The sequence below is a fragment of the Dreissena polymorpha genome, chromosome 1 (genome assembly GCF_020536995.1).
Source record: "Dreissena polymorpha isolate Duluth1 chromosome 1, UMN_Dpol_1.0, whole genome shotgun sequence".
NCBI lineage: Eukaryota > Metazoa > Mollusca > Bivalvia > Myida > Dreissenidae > Dreissena > Dreissena polymorpha.
In genome coordinates, this window is record NC_068355.1 from 4,641,488 (window position 1) to 4,668,900 (window position 27,413).

Genomic DNA, 27,413 nt, shown 5'->3' on the forward strand with positions numbered 1-27,413 from the left:
ATCAGATGTCCCTAAAAGTTGCAACTGTTAGAATAAATATTTTGAGACAAAGCATAACAATCTGGATATTAAAAAGAGGATCATTTAAGGGTCATCATCAACTTGTATCACTAAGTGGTTTAGATGTGGTTTAATATTTCACTTTCAAGACCCTATGTTTAGATCTAGTGATCTTCTCACTCATGACATCTTAATAAAATCAGCATTTTTTATTTTTATGGTAAACAACGGATCATTATATCAACAGTTACATTTAAACAATGGAAAACATATCTATCACATGCATGCTCTATGATCACGATGCTATTTTTACTTCAATAATAGGCTGTACTAAGAAGAGACCATATATGCTGCATTGCTGCTACAAACAATTGCATTGATTAGGCAAATATAAAATTATTAGCAAAAAATACAATTAAAGTATGATTTTTCAACAAAATGACAACTAATAATAATGGTTTTTCTCAATTATAACTTACTTTAACAAAAGCATTAGCATAGCAATTGCGGTAAGTAACATAGTGACAAAGAAAACACGACATGGGTCCATAGGACATGGATGTCTCAACATTCCATTTTTGTCTCAAAACTCCACTTATCTGCGGTAATGAGACTGACGTATCACCGGATATGCTGTGTCCTAATGATGGTCATTATGTGGGAAGGTATTTTAAATAATGATGAGACAAAATTATACAGTAACCTTTAAGTCTGGCAGATTTATGGCCAAAATGAAACTTTAACCTTACATGCAACAGATTGTCTTAAATGATTTGAATTTGTGCTGAGTTATTATAAATCTATCAATATATGGCAAAGTTAAGTGAGACAGAAATTTTGAAGCTATTCAACGGTCACATTTGACCCCGAAAAGTGACCTCAACCTTTAAGGTCGGGTGACAGGTGTTTAATGTGGCTTAGACAGGAATATTCAATCTGACATCATGGCATTTAAATAATTGATAAAAAAAACAGTTAAAATTTAACAGTAAGAGAATTATAATCATGAATGTGAAGGCTTGATGTATGCACATGGCAAAACAGATATGATGCAATTAGTAAAACAATTGCCAATGCAAACAGGACGTATACATAAAACTTTCAGGCCTGAACATCCCACTATATAGTCCACTATTTCAAAATTCGGACATAGGGTGTGATGGACAGTGTAGAAACTACATGCCTCCCTCTGCCAGTTCAAAAATCTTTTTGAAATAAAAACGTGATATGAAAGACAACGCAGCTATTAACATACTGTAAAGGGGATATGAATTTGTATTGATGTGTAGAAATGATTTCAGGAATGATTATAAAACACAAATTAAAGATAAACACCTAACACAAAAACTCGTGATTTTTAGATGAAATGAATTGTTCCTTCTCTTATGATGCAAATACAATTTTATTTCAACCTTCCTGCACCAGGCAGTATCATTTGGTCCCACTTCAACCATAATGCACCAAATATTACAGTATAATAGATAGTGGGTTGACATGCGTTAAAACTCTGACATAGCAAATGGACCTAACATAACAGTGCATCCTTACTGATAAACACATATCAAAAATGTCATCACTAATTCAAACTGAAGCCCTATCATCCCCTGTCTGGAATCCACAAGCCAACAGTCTAATGTTTACACCTTTTAAAGCCATACATATCACAGAGAGATGTTCAACTGTTGTCAAAGCTGGGACTACAGCAGTTCCTTTTCTGGTCATCTTGGAGACTGGGGTCCTCCACCCCTCTGGCAAACAGCTTAACCAATTGACAGTGTACTCTGTAACAGATAATTACTTAGTTACAGACACTAAACCAATTGACAGTGTACTCTGTAACAGATAATGGCTTAGTTACAGACACTTAACTGATTGACAGTGTACTCCGTCACAGATAATGGCTTAGTTACAGACAATTAACTGATTGACAGTGTACTCTGTCACAGATAATGGCTTAGTTACAGACAATTAACTGATTGACAGTGTACTCTGTCACATATAATGGCTTAGCTACAGACAATTAACTGATTGACAGTGTACTGTCACAGATTATGGCTTAGTTACAGACACTTAACTGATTGACAGTGTACTCTGTCACAGATTATGGCTTAGTTACAGACAATTAACTGATTGACAGTGTACTCTGTCACAGATAATGGCTTAGCTACAGACAATTAACTGATTGACAGTGTACTCTGTCACAGATTATGGCTTAGCTACAGACAATTAACTGATTGACAGTGTACTCTGTCACAGATAATGGCTTAGCTACAGACAATTAACTGATTGACAGTGTACTCTGTCACAGATAATGGCTTAGTTAGACACTTAACAAACTGACAGTGCATTCTGTAACAGATAATGGCTTAGTTAAAAACACTAAACCGATTGTAAATCCACTCTATAACAGATAGATGTCGCCCATGTGTATTGGATATTGTTACCGCCTAACAACCCGTAGGTCACAGGTTCGATCCCCACTCTAAGAGTGTTCTTTAGATCTCCCCCATACACACCAAGTACTGGTTCTAGTCTCAGGAAACAGACTGGAGAGCGTTTCAATTAAGCCTTAGGCCTTCTATGAAATCTAGCTAAAATAAATAAGTTAAAACTTCAAACAGACATGGCTTGGAAACATCATAACATTACTTGGATAGTTACAGTAATACTGTTATTATCCAAGTAACTAAATGAGCTGTGTTTTGGAAAACTGGGCTTAATGCATGTGCATAAAGTGACTGCACAGGCTAATCTGAGATGACAATTTACCCACATGCATTATGCCCTGTTTTCTCAGAACATGACTCAAGTAAACACAAGGTCTCAGATTGTATCCCCACTCAGTAAGGAAATCAATAATTGTTTAGAAGCTGAATCAGACATCAATGGTTAATCCAGAATATCCCCCAGTACTGAATTACTGATGGTATAGAATGAGTGATAGATTAGACGTCATCAATTGTTAATCCAGAATATCCCCCAGTACTGCATTACTGATGGTATGGAATGAGTGATAGATTAGACTTCATCAATGGTTAATCCAGAATATCCCCCTGTACTGTATTGTTGATGGTATAGAATGAGTGATAGATTGGACGTCATCAATTGTTAATCCAGAATATCCCCCAGTACTTAATTACTGATGGTATGGAATGAGTGATATATTGGACGTCATCAATTGTTAATCCAGAATATCCCCCTGTACTGTATTGTTGATGGTATGGAATGAGTGATAGATTGGACGTCATCAATTGTAAATCCAGAATATCCCCCTGTACTGTATTGTTGATGGTATAGAATGAGTGATAGATTGGATGTCATCAATTGTTAATCCAGAATATCCCCCTGTACTGAATTGTTGATGGTATGGAATGAGTGATAGATTGGACGTCATCAATTGTTAATCCAGAATATCCCCCTGTAATGATTTACTGATGGTATAAATACCTCATTAAGAGTTTTCCGAGATTAGTATGTGCAATTCACACAGGTTAATCATAGAGGACACTTTCTGCCTAATCTCGACTTTAGCAAAGATGACCAAAAAAGCAGAAAGTGTCCTCCCTGATTAGCCAGTGCAATCTTCACAGGCTAATGTAGAACAACACCATGCACATGTATTAAGCCCAGTAGAGCCTCTGATAAGCCAGTGCAATCTTCACAGGCTAATGTAGAACAACACCATGCACATGTATTAAGCCCAGTTTTCCCAGAGCCTCTGATAAGCCAGTGCAATCTTCACAGGCTAATGTGGAACAACACCATGCACATGTAGTAAGCCCAGTAGAGCCTGTGATAAGCCAGTGCAATCTTCACAGGCTAATGTAGAACAACACCATGCACATGTATTAAGCCCAGTTTTCCCAGATCCTCCCTGATAAGCCAGTGCAATCTTGACAGGCTTATGTGGAACAACACCATGCACATGTAGTAAGCCCAGTAGAGCCTCTGATAAGCCAGTGCAATCTTCACAGTCTAATGTGGAACAACACCATGCACATGTAGTAAGCCCAGTAGAGCCTCTGATAAGCCAGTGCAATCTTCACAGGCTAATGTGGAACAACACCATGCACATGTATTAAGCCCAGTAGAGCCTCTGATAAGCCAGTGCAATCTTCACAGTCTAATGTGGAACAACACCATGCACATGTAGTAAGCCCAGTAGAGCCTCTGATAAGCCAGTGCAATCTTCACAGGCTAATGTAGAACAACACCATGCACATGTATTAAGCCCAGTAGAGCCTCTGATAAGCCAGTGCAATCTTCACAGTCTAATGTGGAACAACACCATGCACATGTATTAAGCCCAGTAGAGCCTCTGATAAGCCAGTGCAATCTTCACAGGCTAATGTGGAACAACACCATGCACATGTATTAAGCCCAGTAGAGCCTCTGATAAGCCAGTGCAATCTTCACAGTCTAATGTGGAACAACACCATGCACATGTAGTAAGCCCAGTAGAGCCTCTGATAAGCCAGTGCAATCTTCACAGTCTAATGTGGAACAACACCATGCACATGTAGTAAGCCCAGTAGAGCCTCTGATAAGCCAGTGCAATCTTCACAGTCTAATGTGGAACAACACCATGCACATGTATTAAGCCCAGTAGAGCCTCTGATAAGCCAGTGCAATCTTCACAGTCTAATGTGGAACAACACCATGCACATGTATTAAGCCCAGTAGAGCCTCTGATAAGCCAGTGCAATCTTCACAGGCTTATGTGGAACAACTCCATGCACATGTAGTAAGCCCAGTAGAGCCTCTGATAAGCCAGTGCAATCTTCACAGGCTTATGTAGAACAACACCATGCACATGTATTAAGCCCAGTAGAGCCTCTGATAAGCCAGTGCAATCTTCACAGGCTTATGTAGAACAACACCATGCACATGTAGTAAGCCCAGAGTGAGGCTCATATGTATTTCAGTAGGAAACCATGATTTCTAACTTTTATTAAATATCTGCCTTATGTTCCCAACAAATAAGTTGTATCAATCGGTAAAATACAACTGCACAGAACTAATACCCCTATTATGCTACTCGCTAGTTTTCCAATTCCCAATCACCATACTAGAAGTACTACTTTTAATGACGTCATTTTTAATGCAGAAAATTATAAGAGCATTCTTGGTTAATTATTAACGCTTAAACTCATTTTTTTTAACTTAAATGATTCAAAGTTGTATATAATAAATGGAATATTACGCAAGTCAATTGCTTCAAGTGTTTGTATCAGTCTCATGGCTTGCGCTATTTCGTATCACACTCGAGCCTCCGCCTCTCTAAGATACGTCATCACACAAGCCACTGGACTGATACAAACACATGGAACAATTGACTAGCATAATATTCCGTATGTTTTCACCAGTATATCCCAGTTCTCTTACCTGACGCTGATTTTGGGTTGATCAATCACTTCACCGTCACAATTCCAGACGCTGGTTCTCGATGTCTGACGTTTCAGCTTGACTTTCTTGCTTTGAGGGATGTTCTCCTCGCTTGATATACTGAGAAGATCCGAGTCCTCTGTGAGAGGCCGGAATGAAAACTCCTTGACTCGGTGCATCTGGATGAAGTCCAGATTTTTTCGCTGGAAGAACACCAAGTGGATTAAATTTTAACTCGACCTTATGTAGACATGGATGCCTTTATTGTAAAAAAAAAAGGCAACTGTCCAGACTAAGAAAAAAATCAGGCAGGGTGAAATCTTCCCTGCAATATCATCAGTTTAACAGGTTTGTCTCAACTTAGGTACCATGAAATAGGGTACATACGTTTAAAAAAAATTCAAAAGCCTTTAAAAAAACACGAAAATGTTGACCAATGAACAAAAGACCAAAAAGGGTTGGTAAATATTTCATAAGGGTGAAGCATAACAATGGAATGGGGGAGCCTACACATGTTCCCAGCTGCATAATAAGCATAAGCCTTACAGCATTAAGTAAGTATGAGCCAAGATAAATATTAAGCATGAGCCTCTTTACATCACACCCACCTCCTCTCCTTTGGCAGTCCTCAGCAGGAACTTAAGAAACTCAATCCTGGAGCACTGGGAGACCATGATTAGGTCCATACAGCCGTCCCCAAGGTGGCAGTACGGGGACATCCCAGGCGGACTGAGGTCGCAGCTGCAACTCATTGTCACACTATTCACAGCCACAAACTTGCCTATCACAGTGCGCCAGTTGGAGTCAGAGTAAGAGCCGGACAGGTCTGAACTCTGGGAGTTTGAGTGTTTCATGAAATCTGATTGCTCATCTGAAGGATATAAACTTGTTGATGCATATCAGTAAAATACTACAGTGTTTTCATTAAAAAACTTATTAAATTAAAATATTTGTGCTTAAGGTATAATATTATGCAAATATTTTACCAAAATTGAAGGATAGATCGAAATAAATACAAATCAGAATTTATTCCAATTGACATTCTTCCGGCAGACAAACGGTTAATTTGAATATCTAAGATACCAGCATACTTACTTCCTTAAAAACTTTTTAGAGCTATTGATTTGATTACACTTAATCACACTTGATTATACACCAGCACAGCGATGATGATACCTTACAAGACAGTCTAAGGAACAGCTTTATCCCTTTTGAGAATTTTTCTTACCTTGAAGTGGTTACCTTGATTTTAAGCCAGGTGATTGACCAGGTGATATTGAGCAGAGAAAATGGAGGCTCACATCTAAGGATTGTTTTGTGACCTTGACCTCAGTTACTCATTTTAAATCTCATGTATTTTCTTATAAATCACAGAAAACCCAGAAATCAATCTCGCCTGTGACAGTATTCCAGCAAGAACACAAGAACATTTACCCTGGCCTGTGACAGTATTCCAGCAAGAACACAAGAACACTTACCCTGGCCTGTGACAGTATTCCAGCAAGAACACAAGAACACTTACCCTGGCCTGTGACAGTATTCCAGCAAGAACACAAGAACACTTACCCTGGCCTGTGACAGTATTCCAGCAAGAACACAAGAACACTTACCCTGGCCTGTGACAGTATTCCAGCAAGAACACAAGAACACTTACCCTGGCCTGTGACAGTATTCCAGCAAGAACACAATAACACTTACCCTGGCCTGTGACAGTATTCCAGCAAGAACACAAGAACACTTACCCTGGCCTGTGACAGTATTCCAGCAAGAACACAAGAACACTTACCCTGGCCTGTGACAGTATTCCAGCAAGAACACAAGAACACTTACCCTGGCCTGTGACAGTTTTCCAGCAAGAACACAAGAACACTTACCCTGGCCTGTGACAGTATTCCAGCAAGAACACAAGAACACTTACCCTGGCCTGTGACAGTTTTCCAGCAAGAACACAAGAACACTTACCCTGGCCTGTGACAGTATTCCAGCAAGAACACAAGAACACTTACCCTGGCCTGTGACAGTATTCCAGTAAGAACACAAGAACACTTATCCTGGCCTGTGACAGTATTCCAGCAAGAACACAAGAACACTTACCCAGCTGTAGATCAGTGTCTCTGCCTGCAGAGATCTCAACCTTGGATGTGGATCTGGAATTGCTTTGGCCGGCCATGGAGCATATATCACACCTGGAACAGGAATGGGGAATTACGGATAAAACAAGCAATTATTGAATTGATATCCCTGCACAAAATAAATTTTGGGACAGACAAACGGATGAACAGACTTACAGACGGACAACGCCAATTCTATATCCCTCCACCTTTGGCAATGGATAACAAAGACTTCCACATGAAACTATTAACTGTAAAACAAGTAGCCATCCTAAGCAATCTTTGGACTAGAGCTTGTCACAAATACCCCCCAATGCTGAAAGTTGTGTAGCAAAGAAAGTTAAACCACAGAGCCTTGGGGCAAAATGTTTACCTGAGTACTGGAAGAGATGAATATCACACTGCTGAGACAGGTAAAATAATTAAGGTATCTGAATCACACTTCTGTAACTATAAGTGGCAAGGACAGGTTATATCATATTAATGGCTACTATAATTTGATTGACATTACTGTAGAGCAATTTTAATTCCCAAGGAGGAATTTGTGTGGTCTCCCTTTAAATTTACCATTTCATTAATTTGAAAAGATAATAAATTGCTATGTGCTTAACACTCGAAAATAATTAACAAACATAATGTTAATTGACCTTTATGAATGATTTTAATTCATTTAAAATAAATATTTCGTTAAATAAACTAGTGTTGCAATTCTCTGTGTTTTGGGTAAAGTTCAAAGTTGAAAGTGTATCAGTATAAGTAAATCAACACTTACCCTGAATAACATTTGACTGCGTCTGTAGGGTGACTATCACTATTGGAGGACAATCTGTATTTGATCTCACCGTAGTAGGCATTGTTTGCTAGAAATGACTTGGTGCCTGCAACCATGAGAGAGATGTTTCCTAAGAGGCAGTATCTAACACACGATCACAACATTTAGAGATTAAAAGAAAAATAATAATGAGTTATGCTATCTGTGTCTTATGAATTAAGATATGTGAGGCAATAAACACATTTTAAATAATGTAAAAGCAAAACTACAAGAAGGAACAAGACTATTGCCAAGCAATATATGTCCCCTACTGGCTCCACCATTGTCAGAAATATTTTTTTATTTGTTGACATAGCAACCAGAATTTTTGACGTAGGAACACAATAAAATGACGTGCATAATGTCCATATCTATCCATGTTTCAAGTTTCATGAAAAAATATGAAGAACTTATAAAGTTATGGCAGGAAAGTGTGACAGACTCACAGACTGACGGACACACAGAGCGCAAACTGTAAATCCCCTCCGGTGAAACCGGTAGGGGACAATAATCTCCTATTTATTATCTACTCACTGGTGTTCTTACCTTGATTGTGATCATGTTGTGTTATTGGACAGGGAAACAAATATATAAAGATGTTGTTACTTATCTAAAGTTTTCCTAGCTTACATTTATTTCATCTCTCATGATTACAGCAGTTCTCAGTGAACTATTTCATTAAAACTTATGCCATTTAAGAATTAATTGAATTGTTTTCCATATAAAGGGGATTCAAACATGCATCAAGCTGACTGTAATCCACAGGTAGCAAACTACCATCAAAACCCTCCACAAAACTTTGGCAACTCAGGAATATCAGCCAGTGTTTTTTTTAACAAATTCAAGAATGGGGCCTTGGCTCTTTAAGTTGGGAAAAACACAAAAAATTGTCATTTTGACATTAAAATCGGAAAATTAGTGATGTATTTTATTTTTCCAACAATTTTAAAATTGAGAATTATCATGTTTCCAATATTATATTTACTATAGTTCAACTTATAAGATTCGAATAATGAAATCGACTAAATGTTGCATTTTATTTTCCAAAAATTTTTTTTTATTTTTTTTTAAACCTTCAATTGAGAATTTTAGGCATTCATTTGGGAAAAAATTCAACTTTTTGAGATTGGGAATGGGGCCAAATATCAGCCCAAATTGACCAAACAAACCCACTGTCACCACAAAACTATGGCAACTTAGGACAATGGGCTCACCAGACCAGCTGTATCGACTTGGTCCCATCCAGCGTTTGTTATCACTGTCCTTCAGGAGATCCCCCATGTAGCCATACCCCAGCAAGGTGACACTGTACCGCACAAACTGGTCATTCACATTCACCGAGTTCACATCAATACCTATCTGGTCACCTGCAACCAAAGAATTAACAAGGGCTGTTTGTAAAACATGCATGCCCCCCATATGGGCTGTCCGTTGTAGTGGCAGCCATTGTGTGAATACGATTTTTGTCACTGTGACCTTGACCTTTGACCTAGTGACCTGAAAATCAATAGGGGTCATCTGCGGGTCACGATCAATGTACCTATGAAGTGTCATGATCCTAGGCAAAAGCGTTCTTGAGTTATCATCCGAAAAACATTTTACTATTTCGGGTCACCGTGACCTTGACCTTTGACCTTGTGACCTCAAAATCAATAGGGGTCATCTGCAAGTCATGATCAATCTACCTATGAAGTTTCATGATCCTAGGCGTATGCGTTCTTGAGTTATCATCCGAAAACCATTTTACTATTTCGGGTTACCGTGACCTTTGACCTCGTGACCTCAAAATCAATAGGGGTCATCTGCGAGTCATGATCGATCTACCCATGAAGTATCATGATCCTAGGCGTATGCGTTCTTGAGTTATCATCCGGAAACCATTTAACTATTACGGGTCACCGTGATCTTGACCTTTGACCTAGTGACCTCAAAATCAATAGGGGTTATCTGCAAGTCATGATCAATCTACCCATGAAGTTTCATGATCTTAGGCGTATGCGTTCTTGAGTTATCATCCAAAAACCATTTTACTATTTCTGGTCACCGTGATCTTGACCTTTGACCTAGTGACCTCAAAATCAATAGGGGTCATCTGCCAGTCATGATCAATGTACCTATGAAGTTTCATGATCCTAGGCCCAAGCGTTCTTGAGTTATCGTCTGACAACCACCTGGTGGACAGACCGACCGACAGACCGACCGACAGACCGACATGAGCAAAGCAATATACCCCCTCTTCTTTGAAGGGGGGCATAAAAATGTAATTGACACTTAGAAACAATAAAATATAACTCAAGTTACTTGAGAATCTATTCAGGCTGAAGAAAGTTATGCTTCTGACATAAATCTAGTAAAAATGTCCTTAATTTGACTTTTCACCTTTATTTGAAACCTTGACCTTGGAACAAGAAACTTGATTTGTGTGCGACAGGCCACATCCATCACTATGCTGATCATAAATCACAAAGTATAGGAAAATCTATCCATGCAGTTAACCCTTTTTCCCAATAAGAAGCAAAGTAACAAGAGCTGTCAGAGGACAGCGCGCTCGACTATTCCAGTGCTTGACAGTATAACGTAAGCCATCATGGAGAGGGGGGGGGGGGGTATAATGTGGGTGTATGGTAATTTAATAGATGATCTTTCAAAAACAAAGGAAAAAACAAGAGCTGTCAGAGGACAGCGCGCTCGACTATTCGAATGCTTGACAGTATAACGTAAGCCATCATGGAGAGGGGGGGCGGCGGGGGGTATAATGTGGGTGTGTGATCATTTAATAGGTGATCTTTCAAAAATAAGAAAACTTTATTTATTTTTTGTTTTTTTTTGGGATGGGGGGGTTGGGGGGATGGGGGGAGAGGGGTATAATGTGGGTGTGTGATCATTTAATAGATGATCTTTCAAAAATAAGAAAAAAAAAATTGGGGGGGGGGGCTTGGGAGGGGGGGGGGGGGGGGGGGGGGGGTTCTGGGGGGGGCATTTGGTTTGGGTGGAGTGCACTGTGGTATGTTAGGTAAGTGTTGTTTTGTCAAACTTTAACATAGATTTGTCAATAATATGCATATTCTAAGTATAAAAGGGGCAATAATTCTGTCAAAATGCTTGATACAGTTGTCTGCTATTGCTAATAGGTTGGGGTCATGACGGTAAACAGATATGTAAAATATGAAAGCAATTTGTCAAGGGACACAGGAAATATTTGGGGTAGTACGCAAACTTTAACATAGATTAATCAATAATATGCATATTCTAAGTATAAAAGGGGCCATAATTCTGTCAAAATGCTTGATACAGTTGTCTGCTCTTGTTTATAGGTTGGGTCCATGATGGTAAACAAGTATGCAAAATATGAAAGCAATATGTCAAGGGACATTGGAAATATTTGGGGTAGTACGCAAACTTTAACATTTGCACGCAAACTGGAACGGCAATGCCGACGCCAGGGTGAGTGGGATAGCTCCACTATATATACTTCATATATAATAGTCGAGCTAAAAAATATTTTTTTTGGGGGGGGGGGGGGGGGGTTCTGGGGGGGGGGGGGGCATGGGGGTGGTTTGGGTGGAGTGCATTGTGGTATGTCGGGAAAGTGTTGTTTTGTCAAAGTATGAATCAAATGTGATCATAGATAAAGAAGTTATGGCAATTTAAGCAAAAGGTTCAATTATCCAAGTATAAAAGGGGCCATAATTCTGTCAAAATGCTTGATACAGTTGTCTGCTCTTGTTTATAGATTGGTGTCATGTTGGTAAAGAAGTATGCAAAATATAAAAGCAATATGGCAAAGGACATAGGAAATAATTGGGTGGTACACAGTCTGTAACATAGATTTTGTCAATAATATGCATATTCTAAGTATAAAAGGGGCAATAATTCTGTCAAAATGCTTGATACAGTTGTCTGCTCTAGGGTTGGGTAATGACGGTAAACAGATATGTAAAATATGAAAGCAATATGTCAAGGGACACAGGAAATATTTGGGGTAGTACGCAAACTTTACATAGATTTATCATAATATGCATATTCTAAGTATAAAAGGGGCCATAATTCTGTCAAATGCTTGATACAGTTGTCTGCTCTTGTTTATAGGTTGGGTCCATGATGGTAAACAAGTATGCAAAATATGAAAGCAATATGTCAAGGGACATTGGAAATATTTGGGGTAGTACGCAAACTTTAACATTTGCACGCTGACGCCCAACCGCCGGGATTAGTAGCATAGCTCCACTATATATATTCATATATCATAGTCGAGCTAAAAATGTGTTTTGCAACCAGTTACTCCGCAGGTTGTTCTGGTTTTATGCTGTTTGCTGCTCATAAGTACCGGTAACTAAGGGTTGTAAAAGAGCTTTTAAAACTTGAATTAGTACGAAAGGTCTTTAATTAAATAATTAAATGTAACTTTCTTAGGGACCACACATGTGTGAAAATACGTATCTAAGTGGGAAAGGGTTAAAACTACAGACATTTAACCTTTGACCTTGCAATGACCTTGACCTTGGGACCTGGTTCTTGCGCACGGCACTCAGTCTCATCATGCTGATCACTTATGCAAAGTTATTTCTAAATGCATCACTGCTGGACAAAGTTATACTTCAGACAAACTGTCAAGTGCACATATTCTCAATTTGACCTTTGACCTTGAATTATGACTTTAAGCCCTACATTTCACCTCGTCATGATGATCACTTGTGGAAAGTAACAAAAAAAACAAAACAAATTCCATTCTGGACACAGAATAGATATTCTCTTGACAAAGTGCAACATACACATTTCCTAAATTTGACTTTTGGCGTTAATTGGGACGTACACCTGAAAAAAAAGTTTCCCACTGCTTGGATGTTTCCATAATTAAGCCATTTTTTAACTGATGTATAAACAACACCAAGTTACCAAGAATGATGTGCAGGGTGGAGGTGACTACATCACTGGTGCCTGTGGTGGTGTACACTATGGTGTTAGTGGACCCTGAAATCATAAGTAGACACTTTACAACAGGTATATAGCTGTTTGGTAGCAATGAAAACTTGTAAGAATACCAATTGAAGTGTTTTTTAAATGTGCAATACAACCAGAATATTTACAAATACATCATACATCCACAGTAGGCCTAATATACTTAAAGTAAATGTTGGTCCAAATGTTCGGCAATATGTTTTTATCATAAAATCAACAAAAATCTGTGGTTTAGAAAATTCTAACAACATCTGACTAATTTGTTGTGGCCTTATGGTTAAAAAGAAAGTTAACTCTGTCATTGATTTACACTCTTTGAGCCGGTTCGCTTTTTGGAAATAGGCCTTATGTCATATCTGAACAATGTAACTCTAGACTTGCCTCAGCATCCTATCCTCTGATGAGGAGTTTTAATGTCAGCTAATGAGACGATATCTTGCATGACTTAACCCTTTCCCCATCAAAAGCAAAGTGAAAATGGCTTTTGCAACCAGCAAAAAACCAGAACAGCCTGCGAGTAACTCACAGTGTGTTCAGGTTTTATGCTGTTTGCTGCTCATCAGTATGTAAGGTTTGGAGATTAAGCCTAAACAAGAGATGTGTTTGTCAGAAACACAATGCCCCTTTGTGCGTCGCTTTTTTTTTACCTTTGACCTTGAAGGATGACCTTGACCTTGACCTTTCACCACTCAAAATGTGCAGCTCCATGAGATACACATGCATGTCAAATATCAAGTTGCTATGTTCAATATTTCAAAAGTTATTGCAAAACTTTACTGTATTTAAGTTTTTAATTTTTTACCTTTGACCTTGAAGGATGACCTTGACCTTGACCTTTTACCATTCAAAATGTGCAGCTCCATGAGATACACATACATGCCAAATATCAAGTTGCTATGTTCAATATTTCAAAAGTTATTGCAAAACTTTATGATATTAAAGTTTAAATTTTTGACCTTTGACCTTGAAAGATGACCATGACAAAATGTGCAGCTCCATGAGATACACATACATGCCAAATATCAAGTTGCTATGTTCCATATTTCAAAAGTTATTGCAAAACTGTACTGTATTTAAGTTTTATATTTTTTACCATTGACCTTGAAGGATGACCTTGACCTTTCACCACTCAAAATGTGCAGCTCCATGAGATACACATGCATGCCAAATATCAAGTTGCTATGTTCAATATTTCAAGAATTATTGCAAAACTTTACTGTAATAAAGTTTTACATTTTTGACCTTTGACCTTGAAGGATGACCATGACCTTTCACAACTCAAAATGTGCAGCTCCATGAGATACACATACATGTCAAATATCACGTTGCTATGTTCAATATTTAAAAAGTTATTGCAAAACTTTATGATATTAAATTTTTAATTGTTTACCTTTGACCTTGAAGGATGACCTTGACCTTTCGCCACTCAAAATGTGCAGCTCCATGAGATACACATGTATGCCAAATATCAAGTTGATATGTTCAATATTTCAAAAGTTATTGCAAAACTTTACTGTAACCTTAAAGTTTTGGGACAGAATGACAGACAGACAGGCCAAAAACAATATACCCCCGATCTATCAATCCGGGGGCACAAAAACTTGAAACTAGTAAGAAAGGTCTTTAATTACATTTTTAACTTTCTAGGTGACTACACATGCGTAAAAAATACTTATCTAAGTGGTAAAGGGTTAATATAGGACACAGTAGCTCCTGACCAGACTGTGCCATAGCTCATGCTGGTCTGAAGATATGCAGGCTGCATATGGCATAATACCCATTATTTCACATAAAGCAACTCTTGTGTATGGGAATTATAAGCTTAAGGCTTTCTCTTCAATAAAGCTGAAATAAATAGGTTAAGATAAAGGAAACTACCAACCTGCTGGAATGATTCCTATCCGGATATCTGGAGCCACCGGTTCAAACCGGTCCATCTCCTCGATGTGAAGATCATGTGCAGTGAAGGTCAATAGGCCATTGAGGACCTCTGAGAACATCCCATCCCCACCCACACACACCAACCTGGAGAAGGCAAGTTAGATGGAGACACTTACATTTGAGCAGCACTTTGGGAAAACCAGGCTTAATGCATGTGCTTTAAGTGTTGTCCCAGATTAGCCTGTGCAAATTACACAGACTAATCTGGAACAACACGTTATGCCTAGACTGGAACTTTTGTTTAGAAGAGATTTCCTTAAAACGAAAAATTCCATGACTGCGGAAAGTGTCGACCCTAATCTGGGATGAAATTGTACAAACATGCATTACGCCTAGTTTTCCTACAACGAGGCTTAAATACACAACTGTCTTACTTGTAGGCTAATGCTCTACCAACTCTTCACTACCAACTGACCTAACAGGACCCAAGTTACCCAACAGTGTTTTTCTATACTTATTGCATAGAGGTAATTAGAGTTTTGTAAATCACCGATACCTTTCGAACATTTTACCTTCCATTAAAGTTCAACACTTTTTTACCATGTATTGCATAGACAAAATGTTAAAAAACAACAACTCTAGTTTGTTCTTACCTACATTGTTTAACAATAATACAAGGCAAGTGTTTTTTTAGTCAATTTCAATATATGTTAATTGCAATTTTCTTGCTTCAGAAAAATGAGTTTTTGCTCTCTGGAACTAACATCTCATAATTTATCATAGCTAGTACACACTAATCAGGTTATCATAGCTAGTACACACTAATCAGGTTATCATAGCTAGTACACACTGATCAGGTTATCATAGCTAGTACACACTAATCAGGTTATCCAAGCTTTATTATTGAGCCTCGTTCTGGAAAAATGGGACTTAATGCGTAAAGTTGTGTGGTATATTAGTTTGTGTAGTCCAGACAGGCTAATCATGGACGACACTTTCTGCTCTAACTAGATTTTCCTTTAAAAAAGACTTTTTTTAAACGAAAAATTCCATAACAGCAAGTTTTGTCACTGATTAGCCTATGCAAACTGCACATGCTTTTCTGGGATGACACTCAATGCACATGCATTCAGCCAGTTTTCCCAGAACAAGGCTCAATTTCAGTTCTACAAGATGCATACCCATCAATGCGCTTGAGATCCAAGGAATTCTGGACCAGAAGATCTCGAGCATGGTTCTGGCGCTCCGTCTCTGAAATTGAACATTTACAACTTAGATATTTATTACACGTGTATAATAGATGTTTTAAGTTTTAAGCAACGTCCATTTCATTTTTATAGCAAATTTGATGATTCAAACCATGTATATAAACTGCAAGCATTTTATACAATTATACTATGTAATACAAAAACAACAATCATGACAAAAGTTTATATGCAAAACGTGTACATTTAAAAACATTCTAACTATAACGCCTTTAGGATTGTTTTTTGTTTATTAAAGTTGGATTTTTCGCAGTTCTCAACCGTATTTTAGTCTCACCTCTTCACCTCCAGTTTACCAACTTGCACTTTTCCTGGGATAGCTGTGTTACCAGTACTGGGTGCACATTCTTATGCAAGTGACTGACAACTGCCCTTCTTAAACCAGAGTATGTTGAGACAGACTATAGAAAGAATTTCATGATGACAAATCCTACAAAAGTTGTGAGGCCAGGCCATTGATCAAACCAAACTCTGACTTGTAGACCAATGTTCTAGCCAGTCTGGTCACGTTTTTATCATAACAATACATTAATGCCTGTGCTTTCAATGCATAACAAATCTTTAAACAACATAAGATAATTAACTTCTTATTATTTTTCTATTTCATGAGTACCAATTATTGAAAACTTGAAAACGTTTTTTCATTACTGAATTTTCTCTTAATACAAGAACTGATACAGCTCTAACATGTTCATACAGTAAACATGACACTTACCAATATAGGTTACATGGATGTCAGCCAGTTCAAACAGTGGTAACACTTTGTCCCTGTAGAGTTTCACTGCCTTCTTCTTACCAGAAAACGGATTTACAAACACAACCAGTTTCTTGGGTCGACAAAATGCTGAAAAAAGTTAAGAACTAAATTAAGTAGTAATTTGACAATTCAAAACAATACATGATAGAAATATATGTTTTGTTCTTATTTTTAAACCAAAGACAATTAATTTTTAACAGTTCTTAAATGATTGCATAATTATTTAGTTAATTGTTTTAAAGTGTCTACCATGCATTTTAGAGGCCTTTCAAAAGTGCATAAGTCATACAATGGCCTGTCAAAAAGTTCAAATGTTAGAACTTAAATTAAGTTCTTAATACTTCTGCTTTAACAGTGGATCCACTTTCCATACCTTCACTTTTAAGTGCCTCCTTTATAGCAGTGATCCATTGGTGACAGAGGGAGCTATCCTTGCACTGGAACGAGACCTGCTTGCAGCGCCATCGGTGGTTGCCAGGGCGGGTTATAATTACAACCGAAAATCCAAGAGGGCCAATAGGCTGCATCTCAATGCAATACGGCACATTCTCGTCGACTTTTGCATTCTTACCAAAGGAGAGGGTTGAGGATTTGGCAGGAATTTTAACGGCTTTCACTCCAACAACTTCACGTAAATCTAAGGAGGCTTCATGACCTGGTAAGGAAAGGTGTAGTTGAAAAGGATTTTTTTGTTAACCCTTTAACACTTAGATACATGTACCTATTTAACCCTTTACCACTTAGATACATATTTTTACACATGTGTAGTCCCTAAGAAAGCTTAATTTTATGCAAGACCTTTCTTAATATATAACAGTTTTAGAGGCTTCATTTCCAAACCTTAGATACTGTTGAGCAGCAAACAGCATAAAACCTGAACAGACTGCGAGTTACTCGCAGGCTGTTCTGGTTTTATGCTGTTTGCACATAGCCATTTCACTTTGCCTCTGAGCGGAAGTGTTATTTAACACATCATTGAGTGGCATTAAATCTGTTGCTACTTACTCACTTTACAATGTTCTCTAAACAAGGGCATTCACATTCAGGAAAACCAGAAAAACAACAATCAATGCAATTTAAATAATGACTTCAACTATTCTGACCTTGAATTTATAACAACTATGAAGGAAAAGAAAACAAGTACTGAATACATGCAAAAGCATATACATACAATTGTTTTAAATAAGTTGAAGACTAGTATGTTGGGCCTAATATATAATGCAACCAGCCTGGATTAGTACCGTGGAGGACTTTAGGCAGTGACACTTTTGGGCCTCACATCCAAGGCCCCCATATATATATATTTATACATATATACTAGTATACAGTCAAAACTGACCTAATGGCCACCTGAAAATAACGGTCACCTGCAGACAACGGTCAGTCTGGAAACTGGAAATCCCCCCCCCCGACTAAAAACACTCTATAGTACACTTGAAAATAACAGCCACCTGTCCATAACAGCCAACGGCCACTTTATTCAACTCCATAATTCATGTTTGACCTGAAATCAACGGTCACGCGTCAGTCATCTCGAGTCGCGAAAATTAAAAACACAGCACATCATTTGTCCGTCTATTTTGCAGTTAAAGCGTCTGATAGCGGTAATTGCCTTTGATATTATAAAAGCGGCCGGCTTCGAGTAAACAAATAATAAAGTGTTGAGAAGGTTTCTTTTCAGGGGATAAATGTGGGGGTATCTTCAGAAGAAAATATGTCAGAGTTTGTGACACGTTTAAAGTAATTATCACTAATTAAATGACCGCTAATAAGTACGTTGTACTTACAACATTGAGTATCGATTTAAAAATAAAATTTTCGGATCATTCTTTAAAAGAGCTTTCTAGCGTACACAACATTTTTTAAAGCAATCGGAATAATAAATCACGGAATAACAATGAGTGGTTAACGTAAGTTCCTCGCATTAGAGGAGCAAGTCAATTGTTTGAAAATGTTTTAATCTGGAAAAAGTTTGCGTGTTATAGCAAGTGAGCTCTGTGTTGGACATACGCAAGTGCAGAGTGTGCTTAAGCGTAAGCGAGAAATTATGGAGGAGTATGAATCAAATGGAAATGTGAGTTTGAAGCGTCCAAAATATGACACGGAATACAGCGGGTTGAACGATTTGCTGTTTCAGTGGTTCACCGGGGCTACCGCTCGATACCCTTTGATAAATGTTTCTGGACCAATGATTCAAGAAAAAGCAAGGAAGTTCGCTGGTGAATTAGGTTTGAATGATTTTAAGGGCAGCAATGGTTGGCTGGAATCGTTCCTGAAACGCAAAAATATCGTATTTAAAACTCAAAGTGGGGAACGCGGTGAGGTTCAACTTGATACAGTTGATCAGTGGAAGGCCAAGATTGCTTCTCTGTGTCAAGGTTATGAGCCAAAGGACATTTTCAACATGGATGAAAGTGGCCTTTTCTACATGGACTCCACAAAGTCGACATTCTTCAAGAAGGGGGAAACTTTTGCTGGTGGAAAAGGGTCGAAACAAAGCATCACGATCGCTGTTTGTGCATCCATGATTGGTTGGTAAAATTGTCTCACCATTATTATTGAATTTTCATTTTGATTGCATTAAACAGGTGATATTAACAATAACAATGTGTATTAATAGCAATTATCGTCTGCAGGCATAACGCATGAGCCCGTGACAAAGTCAATTGATCTGTATCGCTGATTAAGTGTTAAAAACAACATTAAGCAGCGAATGTTTTTATATTATCAAAGGCGTCAAGAGGATTAGTGATCGGCTTTAACGGAAAAACATGCACTGATTTGCAACATTTATAACAAACTTTAGGCATTTATGAAAGACGGTTTATTCATTTTAAAAAAGCTGAAATTGAAAATGATTTTTTTTCTTTCCAGGTGAGACGCTCACACCACTTGTTATCGGGAAGTCCAGGAAACCGCGGTGTTTTGCGTCCATTAGCACCTCAGGCTACCTGTGCGTTACGAGGCAAACAGGAAGGCGTATATGCTCACCCCCCCTGATGGGAGACTGGTTGAGGACGCTCGATCGGAAGATGTGTGCCCAAAAATGGAAGATCCTCCTTCTGCGTGACAACGCTCCGGTCCATCCACACATCACGCTAACCAACGTAAAGCTGCAATTCTTCCCCACCAACACAACATCACTGTTGCAGCCGATGGATGCTGGAATCATCCAGACACTTAAGCTGAAATACTGGAAACGACAGCTCCAACACGTCCTTGTGGAAATGGAGAAGACGCCACAAGCTTGGTCCAGAGATCCCTCGTGAAATTACAATCATGGAGGCAATCTATTGGATTGCTGCAGCTTGGTTGGAAATAAAAGAGGAATACATCATTAAGTGTTTCCGGAAGAGCAGATTTAGACCAGAAATCATCAGAGGTTCAAATGCTGTACAGTCGCCTGCAATTTAAGACACAGAGATTCAGGACAACCCTGAAGACGATATTCCGCGCGTGTTGCTGCGTGTTTCGCGGGATCTGTTTGATGAAGACATTGGGGATCTGACGGCCGTTGATAAGGACCTGGCCATTTGTGAGACCAACATCACGGACTGGGAGAGGCCTGCGAGCGAACTTTAACCCACACAGCCGGATGCGAATACCGATGAGTAGGAAGAAAACTCTGCACTTCCACAATCCAGCACCGTCTGCTCCGGCAGCGAAATGTACCAGTACATCGATCACTGAAAGAACGTTGCTGTGTCACAGAACAACCAGGTGATGCTTGAATCCATCATGAAATTCCAAGATGAATTTTTTGCGCGCCGGGTCAAGTGTGCTAGTGTTCAAAAGAAGATAGGTGAGTGTTTTAGCGTGGAGTGAATTGTTTTGATTGATGCGAGTGATAATGGTTGTGTGTGTTTTTAAGTTTTTTGCGTGATAAGCAATCTTGTTTTTTGTGCATGATAGGCTATGTTTTTTTTATAGAACAAATGAATGAATGTTTGTTTTTTGTATGAGGTTGTTGAATGAAAATGCTTTTTGTGTGATGTTTGCATATGAATAAATTTTAACAAACTTTTTGCGTCTTTTTCTTTGAATAAGAACGGTACAATTACACCTTACTATCGGTTTATGACAGCGAATCCGCTTTTTAGACTTGTACGGACGTGACAAGCTTTATTTACTGAATGAACGAGATGCATGAGTAAACAATAATACCAGCATTGATAAAGTCATTGCTTTAGTTTAACAATATGAAAATTAATCAATCTATAACATAATTATTATTCTGTATTATTCAATGTACACACGTAAGTTAATTCTGCTATTATGCTTATTAATGGCAATGAGCCTTTGTTCTACACTGTATGCAAACGACTGGGTGGGGTAACGTCGTAGCAATACTACCAACTGACAAACCATCTTAAAATTGTGATCCGAATTCAACGGTCACCTGTGGACAACAGTCACTTTGGTCATTTCCCTTGACTGACCGCTGTTCTCAGGTTTGACTGTATATATATATCACGACTGGTATATTACATTACTTGCAAAAACTAAATATTTTCAGTATATTCGGTAATAAAATTTCGCGATGTAAAATCGAAAGAACATCGCGCAAATAGGTTACATAATGATATACACACTATAAATAACGAAAGTAGATTGATAATTTTATATATAAAATATATACAATTCACTATGCATGCACAATTTGCATCCTGGGTTTACCACGTGACGATGATGATCAATCTACAATATGTTATCTATAGTTAACTGGTACACATACACAGTAAAATTTGATTACCGAATATATGAAAATAAGAAAACTTAACAACTTTTTTCAAGTAATGTAATATACCAGTTGTGATATTTTTATCAATATAAACTAATAATTGTAAAAAAATACGGTTTTTTAGAACTTTTCTTTTTTCGTCATTCGTGGTTGAGAAATTAAAATAAATAAATAACACAAAAAGTGTTTATTTATATGTTTAATATTTTTCCCAAAACTGCCACTGAATAAATGTTCCTCCCAAAACCAGGTTTTCACAGAACTTTGCCCTTTTTTGCCTAACTCAGTAACTGCGCATTAAAATGCCCTTTTTGAATGTACCGCCCCTTACCCCTTTGCACTCTTGGGAAAAACACTAACACTTTTATGTGCCGATGTTGCTCAAAAGAAGAATGATTGATAACACAGAAACCAGGGTTTTTTCTCCACTTTTTGGGAAGATAGCCCATGGCTTTGGAATAGGGGAATTTTATCGGCATTTTCATGAAATTGGGAAAATAAATTCATTAGCCTTTTTTTTCACACAAAAAGTCCACTGATTAGGGAAATACTAAATTTGATATAACTCTGTATAATCATTCAAATTAAAAGAACAAAATCATATAATACTTTGTTAGATGTAATTGAATTAAAATTGATATAAAATACGCATTAGACACTTCTTTCTAAAAAAAAAAAAATTTTTTTTGTTTTTTTTTGGGGGGGGGGGGGAAATTGGGAATTTTTTGCCACATTTTGGGAAAAAAGTATACTTTTTGGGATTGGAAACATAGCCGAATTTCGGCTATAAAATCGGGCTAAAAAAAAACCTGGAAACATCTTAAATTTTAAAAAGAACTTATAAAAAAGTTTTATTACTGTTTTAGTTGATATATTTAAGTTTATATAAAATATGTTCAGTGAATCAAAATTTTAAGTTTTGTTGGCCTAACTATATATTGGCTTTGAGTGTTTAAACCCGCTGTGACTAAACAATTTTGACATGGATTTAACGAGATTTTTTTATCTTTGAAGGTATACTATTATTTTTGAATGTTTGCATTAATTCAGAAATTCTGTTACTTGTTTCCTTAACCGCTCGATACATGGAAACCGAAGGATAATACACTAGTCACTGTCTCGACAGCTACAAGAAACACAGGGGTGGGATCGAGAAATAGCAGAGGGGAGGAAAATTCTGTTGACTGATTATGGACAGTAAGAAATGTATTTCCTGAAGTTTTGATCACTTAGTAATAAAATAATGTAATAACAAAAAAAAGAACAATTTCAACAATAGTTAATTGTACATTACAGGGGACTTGACAAACCTCTCAAAACTAAGATCAGATATACAATGCCCCTGGTGTACCTTTAATTCATAGAAGGTATTTAAAATACACGGGAAGAATGTTGATAAGTTAACTTGCAGGTCAAAATTTTATTGAGTCAAAATTATGAATCTGCAAGACTCAATTTTTACTTGCTTGAGTTAAACAAGAGCTGTGTTTGTGAAACACAGTGCCCCCTCAGACCTCGATACTAACGGTGTCCCAGGAACCCGAGGACACCATATTTTGGCAAGGGTCACCAGTTCTTTCAAGCTGAGTGATCATCCGGGAACCCTAAATTTATAGAACCACTTCTTATTGATTGACCATTTGAATCCGCGTAATTATCTGTTATTTCTTGCCGTGTTTATAAGAAGAACTTCCGAAACGGTAAGTAGTGTATTTTAAGTTGTTCGCGTTAGCGGACAGCTAATGTTAAGAGCGAGTTTTGCAAGTCAGTCTGCACTTAACTACGCTAGGCGGAGCGTTATTGTATTGGACAATCGATATTGGCCAATGAGAGCGCACGCTTTGCATGAAGGACCAGGGCCAAAAAACCTTTCTTTGTAGATGCCGAAAATCGGCCTCTTCCCCAATTGAAGTAACCACTTTTGTTCCCCTAATTTGACCAAAATTGTCCCCAATACTGGAAAAATTCCCCACCAAATATAGCATCTGAACTTCGTATAAAAGTGAAAACTGTTTCCTTGTCGAGCCTTTTATCAGGCTGAAAAAATCCAGAGCCTTAAAAAGTTTCGTAGGGTGGGGGGGGGGGGGGGCAGGAGGAATATTCATATTAGTTGAATATGCCTTTCATTACCTCCCGAATTATTCTCCTAGAGAAGCAGTGTTCTGCCGTGAATCTTTACTGTTGGGGACAGGGACCCTTTAGGGTTAAAAAAGTGGGGACAAAAAAGGAAAAATCTGGGGACACAGAAATATATTTGAAGCAGAATTTAATTTTCAGAAACTAATTATCTTTTACTTGCACTCTTAAATTTGCTTGTTTTATTCTTACAGCCAGTCCACAGGATGTATCATTCTAATTCAACCTTGAACATTTTAAAAACTTTTTAAAACAGTCAACATATTTACAAAACTTTCAACAGATTTATGGTCATTTTAGCTTTGCGTGTAAAAGTACTTGTTCAATAATTAGAATTACCGATAGTTAAGGCGTTTTTGTGCTTTATTCACAAAGTGCATGTCATTTTGTTGTTGTCAAACAGTGACCAAGACAATTTTCGAAGCCAATTTGCTTGGAACGTATGTTTAGGGGCAGACTTTTTTGTCATTGCTAAACGATGTTGGGACTTGGGAAAACTCTGTTGGGGTGTTGTTATTATTATCGTCATATTTTCTAATTTTACTTGCCGGAGGAAAAAAACTAAAAATGGATTTTGTTCTCTTCGGCGGGTCAGTTTCCGCCTTTTTGATTGGTTGTTATAATCTCAACTTACCAATTCAATAAAGTGTTATTAAAGTAAATTTACCATTGGCTGCAAAATGACGTCACGCCCAATGAAATAATTCGTTTTGATTACACATTCACTCGATTACTTTACCGACAAATTGAATAGATTAGTTTTTATTACTAATTCCTGTGCGCCATATACGGAAAACGGGTGGGGACAAATCTTTTATTTTTGCGCCAATGACGCAAGGGCGCATCCACGGCAGAACACTGGAGGGGTATGCGCATTAATCGAATAAGTTGTGCTTGCCTCGCGAAGCATGATGTAATTTTGTCATTCGTGACCAATCGGCGAATGACGGAATTAACGAATTTAAAGCTGTAAATAGATAACATTAAAAGGCTATTACGACTTAAAATATTTTCAGTCATGTGGATATTTTTGGAATATTATTGTATCAACTAAGAAAAAACAGGTAAGTTATTCCTTTTAGTGCGTTTACGGCGTCTATTTTCACGCGTTTGATTTGCTCTTATTTTTACAGCTTGCGTTAATGACATACATGTTTCATACAGACGCTTTACGACCAGAGTCACGGAAGTAAATATGAAAACAAACAAAAATGTCGCATAACTGGGCTCACAATAACGAGAAACTTTAAGTTTCCGCCGCTAAGAATACTAAGAGTATCACGGGATTTTTAAAGAAATCAACAGTCGCTGTCACAAGTGTGAGTAGCCCCAATCATACTAGTAGTATGTCAGATCATGCCACAGAGACAGACTGCGTTGTCACTTCCCCGACCCCGGTTCAAACTATTTATGACACTCAGACATGTCAGACTGACAATGGTACCAAGCAATCTAAATCCACACTCAGTGCTAGTTTGGAAACTGTATCTGTAGAGTCCGAGTCTGACACTGGGAGTGATATGCGAAAGTTGAACTACATCAAATACAAGGCCAAGTATCCCTGACTGTTCTATAGTGCAATCAAACGCGGATACATGTGCCTAGCTTTGTGGCTACCCAATATAATTTATTTCATGTATCAACTCCATTATCCAAATGATGTACGAATTTCTTATTTTCCCCAAATAAGAAAAATCGCGCTATTATTGCCCTAAAAATAGGCTGAGGCCCCTTCCCCAAAAAGGGTGTTTTGGCCCTGGGGACAGCACTCGTAGGCGATCGTAGGCCTGCACTACCTGCAGTAAAATTATGCAGATGATGAATGACGTACATGCCATAAGTGTGTGGTTTTGTGACAGTTTATTGTCATTGTCACCTATCACAATTGGTCCCTAGGTTAACACTTTAACGATAAAATCACGGCAAGTTATTTAGAAGACTGGTGATGTGATGGCAACTGCGTATAATTCACGTGAAAATTGTGCATTGCATGCAAAATACAGTTAAATCATACATTGTCCGCTACCGGACATTATGCACGTCATTTCATTTTGTTCCTACGTCAAAAATTCTGGTTGCTATGGCAACTAATAAAAATATAAATATTTCTGACAATGGTGGAGCCGGTAGGGGACATATATTGCTTGGCAATAGTCTTGTTTGACCAGTGTTCGACACTAACTATTCTGAGTAAGGAGTTTTTTGGACTCCCTTATTCTGAAAAGTAGGAGTCCGATCATGCTTCATGTAGTCCAAAAATTATGACACTTTATATACAGCATTTTTAGGGGGTAATAACACCTGTTAACCATAAATTGATAAATCGTCTTTCATGTTTGGTTTCCGATCGAAGTTTTAAGTGACTGCTGTTCAATATTTGTTGTCATTTGTTATTTTAGATTGCAAAATTATTTAACAAATGCTATTAATATTTAAGTTAATTATTGTAAGTTAAAACAAGAGATGTGTTTGTCAGGAACACAATGCCCCCTATTGCGCTGCTTTGAAGCCATATATTTTACCTTTGACCTTGAAGGATGACCTTGACCTTTCACCACTCAAAATGTGCAGCTTCATGAGATACACATGCATGCCAAATATTAAGTTGCTATCTTCAATATTGCAAAAGTTATAGCAAAACTTTAACCAACGTTAAAGTTTTTGGACAGAATGACAGAGTGACAGAATGACAGACAGACTGGCCAAAAACAATATACCCCCGATCATTTGATCCGGGGGCCTAAAAATATTATTTTTATAATCCATTTATATATATGCTTGCTTGTTGATCCTCGGGATTGGACGTTACAGCCCATTGCTTTATACATTTTCCCAATAATTTTTAACATAATAAAAAGAAGCCAACAAACTGCAACAAAGCCTTACATTATCGATTGCTAGTGGCATGGGGTTATTTACGCACAACTGATTCCCAATCGTTCCCATCTTCAGTGCATAGGGACCGTAAAACGTGCATTTGTGTAAACAATTACAGGTGATGATTGTTTTATATAGTGATTTGACACTGTTTAGCGAAAGCTATATTTTAATCGAAAGTATCTGAGAAAACAAACAACGACCAAGATCAGGTTGATTCAGAGTTCGAGAGTTTCCACTATCACTACTCGCAAGCACTGCGACGAGAAATCAAAATATAAAAAAAACATTTTGTTGATGTGTTTAAGCAAAAATGATGAGTGGCATATTTTTCGGATGTTCAAAAGTGCAGGAATTCTGATCTCTAGAATCGAGATTTTTTTTATAATTCAAATATGATTTTGAAAGAGTCGAGTCCAACAGCCTTGCGTGTAGTTAGTTTTGACCCCAGACACATTATTTTAGATAACTTATTAAAATAAAAGAGGAA

At 37.7% G+C, this 27,413-nt stretch overlaps 1 protein-coding gene across 1 annotated transcript in view; it reads right to left on the reverse strand.

Moving 5' to 3' along the window:
• Positions 1 to 1,675: 1,675 nt before the first annotated feature.
• The window catches only part of LOC127864900 (ceramide kinase-like), a 31,200-nt gene continuing 5,462 nt past the window's right edge, over positions 1,676 to 27,413 (reverse strand). Inside the window, exons 2-13 of the mRNA XM_052404791.1 lie at positions 17,543 to 17,824; positions 17,128 to 17,256; positions 16,329 to 16,398; positions 15,149 to 15,291; positions 13,204 to 13,278; positions 9,522 to 9,674; positions 8,269 to 8,374; positions 7,480 to 7,571; positions 5,994 to 6,256; positions 5,386 to 5,588; positions 1,818 to 1,833; positions 1,676 to 1,759 (exon numbers count right to left, since the gene is read on the reverse strand). Coding sequence (XP_052260751.1) covers positions 1,676 to 1,759; positions 1,818 to 1,833; positions 5,386 to 5,588; positions 5,994 to 6,256; positions 7,480 to 7,571; positions 8,269 to 8,374; positions 9,522 to 9,674; positions 13,204 to 13,278; positions 15,149 to 15,291; positions 16,329 to 16,398; positions 17,128 to 17,256; positions 17,543 to 17,824 — 1,616 coding nt within the window. The remainder of the gene's footprint in view (positions 1,760 to 1,817; positions 1,834 to 5,385; positions 5,589 to 5,993; positions 6,257 to 7,479; positions 7,572 to 8,268; positions 8,375 to 9,521; positions 9,675 to 13,203; positions 13,279 to 15,148; positions 15,292 to 16,328; positions 16,399 to 17,127; positions 17,257 to 17,542; positions 17,825 to 27,413) is intronic.